This window comes from Volvox carteri (assembly GCF_000143455.1).
Source record: "Volvox carteri f. nagariensis unplaced genomic scaffold VOLCAscaffold_62, whole genome shotgun sequence".
Classification (NCBI taxonomy): domain Eukaryota; kingdom Viridiplantae; phylum Chlorophyta; class Chlorophyceae; order Chlamydomonadales; family Volvocaceae; genus Volvox; species Volvox carteri.
Window position 1 is genome coordinate 130,413 of NW_003307605.1, and position 6,322 is coordinate 136,734.

The window sequence follows — 6,322 nt, forward strand, 5'->3', positions numbered from 1 at the left end:
GGCGAGCAGGGATTGCTCAAGCCCAAGCTCCATGCACATCGCGCTAAACCGAATTTGCCAGTTAGAGTAGTTGTTGAGGTCCAGCGACTCATCAAGCTTGTCCTTAACCATTGTCGATGAGGGATAGAAATAACAATTGGGCGATAGCTGTCGGCGCTAAGCGGGGCTCGTAACCTATTGGAGAATTGGCGACGGTGACGGCTAACGCTGATTGTTATTCCGGAAGGATTGCCGGTGGCGAAGATATTTAGCACGATAAACTGTTACAAGTAATGTAAAGAGTATTGTTAGCGTTCGGCAGGACTTGAGGAGATTCCTGGTAGGAATACCGATCGTTGTGAGATAAACTAATAGGCGCAGTCACCGCCCTAAATACCGGCGCTAGCGGAAAACTCGTACATTCCGCGATCTAACTGCACGTACATTCCGCGATCTCACTGCGCCGTCCAGACGGTGCCCTAATGTCTATCACTTAGCTACCGGATACGCATCGGTAGCCCCATAAGGTTCTGGGGTAAGTCTTCCCCATTAGTCAGGCGCAGACCCGGGGTCAAATCCCCTGGTCGACAACCACACGAGTTGGGAGAGGACCGTTTCCTCAACAACTCAGTCCCATATTCGACCAGGATTTCTCAGATGCTTACTGTTGTATGCTACAAATGTTGAAGGGCGGTCCTATCTCAACGTAGATAGGTGGTAGATAGGCAATGAATACGCCGTGATAGGCGATGCCTTGGACGTGCCTCGACCTTGCCTCGGACGTGCCTCGACCTTGCCTCGGCTGTGCCTCGACCTTGCCTCGGGACTCTCGGCCGCGTATCTCGGACGTGTCCTCAGGTCCAGGGATGGTGGACGACTGTACGATACTTCCGTTGGTATCGGTACATAAGACCAAAGTGGTGCATGTCTTTCTATCTCATCTCAGGATGGACCGGTATTCCTTAACAGGAATCTCCTAAAGTCTTCTTGCCGTTCACCACTAACCCACAGACTGTAACCCTTATATCGCGACCAGTCTCCTTGCCTTCATATTCTTAACAACAAACGCAACCTGTCTCGGGAATCCCGATCCCTTGCCAGACCTACCGGGCCCAAGCTTGCTGCAATCGAAGAAAATCACCTCTTTTTGAGGAATGCCAGGACTGCTGCTGGCCGCGCCACAATTCCCAAGAACAGAACCAGAGGCGCCAAACGAAAAACTGTCGACAGAAGCATAAGCTGCCAGCTCAGAAGGCTTACCAGACCCACCACTTGCCATCTCGATAGTTGATGGGGTGGCGAGGCGCATTTGGGTGGCGAGGGGGCGCCGGCTGGGGCTGGACCATCCAGCAGTGTGAACGTGCAAGGTAACAATCAGCCCGATGTGGAATTGGCAGGGACCCGGTATCCAGTTAGAGAACGTAAACGCCCTGGCGAGTGGTGGCGAAACGAACCTGGTCGCACTGTCACTGGTCACATTAACGCTGCTTTCTCTGCTGATATTCCTGAACCTAATTCGTTTGTGGAAGCCCCCTATCTTTACGTGCTTTATTAGCAGTTGCCACAGCGCGGAACATGACGGTGCACCAGCTCGATGTGTCTACTGCGTTTTTTAACGGTGAGCTGAAGGAGGAGTTGTGGATGGAGCAACCGCCTGGGTATGCATCCAGTGACAGGTCGCTTGCGTGCAAGCTGCAAAAGTCGATTTACGGTTTGAAGCAGGCACCCCGTTGCTGATATGAGAAACTATCAGCAGAGTTTGCTAAGCTGGGTCTTTATCCTTTGAAGTCTTATCCAGCGATGTTCGTTAAGACGGATGAGCGTGGGGTTGTTCTTGCTTTGGTGCACGTAGATGATACCATTGTTGCGTCGGAAGATCTGGAAATGGTCCGGGCAATTAAAGCCGCAATTGTGAAGGTCTTCAAGGTGCGTGACCTTGGAGAAGCGAAAGTGTTTTTGGGCATGGAAATGAGGAGGGAGAAGTCGGGTGAGATAGTGTTGTCGCAGTGTAGGTATATTAAGAGGTATATTATTATTAGAGCGTCATAAATTGGTTGACGCCAAGCCGAGGTCTACTCCTTTGCCTCCGGGCTTTAGGTACACTCCTACGGGGGACGGAGAAGAGCTGCTGGACAATCCCACGGAGTATAGGGGAGTTGAATTACCTAGCGATGAACACGCGGCCTGACATTTCGTATGCATTGAGCATTTTGTCCCGGCATATGGCCGCACCCACGAAGAGTGCTATGAACTTAGCAATTGGCGTTCTGCGTTACCTGGCGGGTACTCGCGAACTAGGATTGCGTTTTGGGGGTGTTGGCGACATTGAGATGTCCGGTATAGCGATTCTGACTGGGCAGGAGACCCAGTTACGCAGCGTTCTACTTCTGGTTACGTGTTCACTCTAAATGGGGCTGCAATTAGCTGGAGCAGCCAACTTCAACGTACTGTGGCGGCTTCATCGGTGGCGGCCAAGTATCAAGCTACAGCAGCAGCTGTTCGCGAGGCTTTGTGGCTTCGCAAGCTGATGGTCGATTTGGGTTTGCCTGAGGGCGCTATCAAGATTCAAATAGATTCCCAGGGGGCGCTTAGCTTAGGAAACAACCCGGTTACGTCTGCTCGGTCGATGCACATCGACGTACAACATCACATAGTGCGTGAGAGGGTGAGGTGCAGTTGGAATACTGCTCTACGGAGTGGATGGTTGCGGATGTGCTCACGAAGGCTCTGGGCGAGGTGAAATACAAACGTTGCCTTGGACAGTTCGTATGGCGTAGTACAGTGTGGTAGTGGTGGACGGTACTATAAGGTGATAAATCGTAGAATTGACAATCTGATAAAGCGGCCCAGAAGCCTCTCACTCTGTAACATTACTGAAGAGTGCTAGTCCGTCCGTCTGCTAGTCCGTCCGTCCGCTAGTCCGTCGATCCGCTAGTCCGTCCGTCAGTCAGTCCGCCCGTCTGTCTGTCTGTCTGTCTGTCTGTCTGTCTGTCTGTCTGTCTGTCTGTCTGTCTGTCTGTCTGTCTGTCTGTCTGTCTGTCTGTCTGTCTGTCTGTCTGTCTGTCTGTCTGTCTGTCTGTCTGTCTGTCTGTCTGTCTGTCTGTCTGTCTGTCTGTCTGTCTGTCTGTCTGTCTGTCTGTCTGTCTGTCTGTCTGTCTGTCTGTCTGTCTGTCTGTCTGTCTGTCTGTCTGTCTGTCTGTCTGTCTGTCTGTCTGTCTGTCTGTCTGTCTGTCTGTCTGTCTGTCTGTCTGTCTGTCTGTCTGTCTGTCTGTCTGTCTGTCTGTCTGTCTGTCTGTCTGTCTGTCTGTCTGTCTGTCTGTCTGTCTGTCTGTCTGTCTGTCTGTCTGTCTGTCTGTCTGTCTGTCTGTCTGTCTGTCGGTCCGTCCGTCCGTCCGTCCGTCCGTCCGTCCGTCCGTCCGTCCGTCCGTCCGTCCGCTAGTCCGTCCGCCCGCTAGTGTGTCCGTCCGTCCGTCCATCCGTCCGTCATGGTGTAACATTTGATCTCACCTTACCATCTGCGTCTGAAGGTTTTTTTAGTTTCCTATCGATGGACTTTTCAGATAAATCTTTCGGCGAAGTTAAAACCCTGAGCTTCCTAACCTATGAACTTTCATATCTTCCCCCGCTTTAAATTGGTCTGAAAGCTATTCTAATTCTTTATCGCTAGACCAAGGGAAATAATTCAGATAAAACGGATCGCGGAAATAGGGTAAATTTGCATTTCCAGGGTGAGGTAAATTTGCATATCTCACTCCGCTAAAGATTGCATGTAAAAGCTACATCAATTCTTTATCGATTGGCCAAAGGAGAACATTCATATTCATCGGATCGCGAAGGTAGCTTTCCATTGCTTCGAGTTTGACTTCCCCTCACCTCGCAGCCCTTGCGTCTGACGTCGTTGCATGTCCCTTACATCATAGATTTATAAGCAAAGGGCATGATCCTTTATGGGTTGGTTGCTTCAGCGTTGCTACCGTAATCCGTCATGTTACGCCCAATTTACGCCGGCGTAATATTACGCGAAATACACATCTCAGGTACCCTTTTAGCCAGTGCGGCGTAAATATCTGTCGTGATTAACACCAGAAGGTTTCGGAAGCGGCAATATCCAGTGAACCCACACGGATCAGGGGCAGAAGGGCAGGTCGGAGACGTTATGGAGCGATTGTGGGCAGGCAAGGAGATTCACGTCCCTAAGACGATGTTTCTTCGAGTTACGTGCGATTACTCCTGGTTGAATGGGACTTTAGAGGAGAGGTTATGTACCGCGTACCGATGGTACCATGTATGACATTCTGGCTTGCCGCGATGTCGAACTGTCGTTAACCTGATAATGCCTGGGCTGTGAACATTCTAGGAGCTGATGAATGCTACGAGTACCTGTATCTGCGCTGGTTTGACGTTTGAGGGATAGTCCTGGTCCATTACAAGGGGATGGACGCGGGACTTGCGTTCCCTGGGTGCAGCTATTACGCTTTCCCTATCAACAGTTAAAAATAGTCCTTTGAGCAACGAAAAAGCTCTGTTTGAAATACGCAACATTACGGATATACACCCGGCGTAAATTTTCAATAATTACGGATACGCCTGGGAGGGTCAAACGTTTACGGTAGCAACGCTGGGTTCCTTCATGCTCGGCAACTTTAGAGTGACCCATGGCAACGCACTAAGCACCTCCCTCTTGGCGTCTCGCTCGTGCCTGTTTAATTGTTGTCCTTCTTATTCTCTTCTTCATTCATTCAATCCAGAAAGGTCTACACTGCCATAGCAAGTCTGCCGGCCTTTATTGTTTGAGAATTTCAATAAAAAGTGTGTACTCCAAACGTGGCGGCGTTCTTGTGCTTGCACTCCTATGCCGTACGGACTGCCCTGCGAATCAAACGGGGTTTCTCCTCCCCATGCACTCGCGCATTCCTTCTCTCTCCCCCTCTCTCACTGCATTCCTTCTCTCTCCCCCTCTCTTGCATACTATCTCTTGCTCTCTCGTACATTCTCTTGCTTACTCGCTCTTTTTCTTACTCGCTCTCCCCCAGTGAATTTTTTTCATTTAGGGCGGGTCTCAATTTATTCCAACCTAAGTAACAAAGTTGCTAGGGTCGCCGTACTGGGTGTGTGTCACATGTGCGGTTTTGAGTGTGTGGTTTCGTAAATGTCAATAATTTCGAAATCTTCCCGTCGGGCAAGATTAGCTTGAGGAAGGGTTCGTGTAAACAAATGCTGCCTATGTTGGAGGCGTAATCCAGAAGGTTCTACGTCCTTTACAAAAAAAGTACGGAATCAACGACGTGTGCTACTTTCCAACGAGTATCTCTAACCGTTCCAACGGTCCCAACCGTCCCAACGTCCCGTTGCAGTCATTACACTCCCAATGGACGCGCCGGGCAATGCAGTGGCGGCGTCAACGGGCCCGTCACCTAGCCCGTCAACAGGTGCCGTACAGAACCACGCTCTTACAAGCGGTATCGCCGCAGGCGGCGCGTTAGGCATCGTCATTGCGTTTGCCGCTGTCGCACTTGTCGTACGGCGATTACGACAACGGCGGCGCCGCCTCACGTGGCATGGCTCATCGCCGTCGCCCAAAGCGGGGGTGCCGCCAGCTGCGGCTCCTGTGCCCTTGGTGGGCATGGAGTTGGACGGCGTCGGGGAAGCGTCGTCTGGGCCTGCAGGCGGTGGCGGCGGCGGCGGCGGCGGCGACGGCTGTAGCGCTTTCAGTATGAGCTTCGCAGCGGCCGACCAGGTGGGCTGTGACAACCTCTTCAGGCGCGTGTTGTGAGGCTGCGGGAGTTATTTTGCGATTTCCTTACGTTTACTTTTTGTCTGTTTACCTTTTCGCTCCGCTGTTTTATTTCGCCGTTTTTTGAATTTTATAATATGTAAAAAAACGTCAGTATTCAATACATATGATTTCTGTATTAATTGTAGTATATGTATAACATACATAACATACATATGTATATTATATATAATATGTAGGATATATAATATATAATTCCTGATAATAATTTACTTTCAGAAACGTCTTGTACATCTTTGCTCTGTACTACGGCGGTGCGTAGGTCCCAGGCAAGGCTGCCACCATGTTGGAGTTGTTGTTGGACAGGGGAGCGATGATAGGGCCCATATCACCACCACCACCACAACAACAACTACCACTTCAACAGCAGCAGCTGCAGCCGCACCATCAGGCCCGTCCTACCCCGCATGGGGGGCGTGGGGGGGTGGACGCGATCGAGGGAAGAGGAATAAATGCCCTTCCAGCAGGAGCAGGGGCAGGGCCCCTGCTTCCTGTCGGAGCGGCGGTTGGGCTTCCCGGCATCGTCGGCCGCGGCAAGAACGATGCGAA

The 6,322-nt window shown here is 51.1% G+C and overlaps 1 protein-coding gene across 1 annotated transcript in view; it reads left to right on the plus strand.

The window, feature by feature from the left end:
* Positions 1 to 5,347: 5,347 nt before the first annotated feature.
* VOLCADRAFT_97554 (uncharacterized protein) overlaps positions 5,348 to 6,322 on the plus strand; it is a gene marked incomplete at both ends in the record, with an annotated part of 2,920 nt that continues 1,945 nt past the window's right edge. The window contains one exon of the mRNA XM_002956503.1: positions 5,348 to 5,716. Within this exon, the coding sequence (XP_002956549.1) occupies positions 5,348 to 5,716 (369 nt within the window). The remainder of the gene's footprint in view (positions 5,717 to 6,322) is intronic.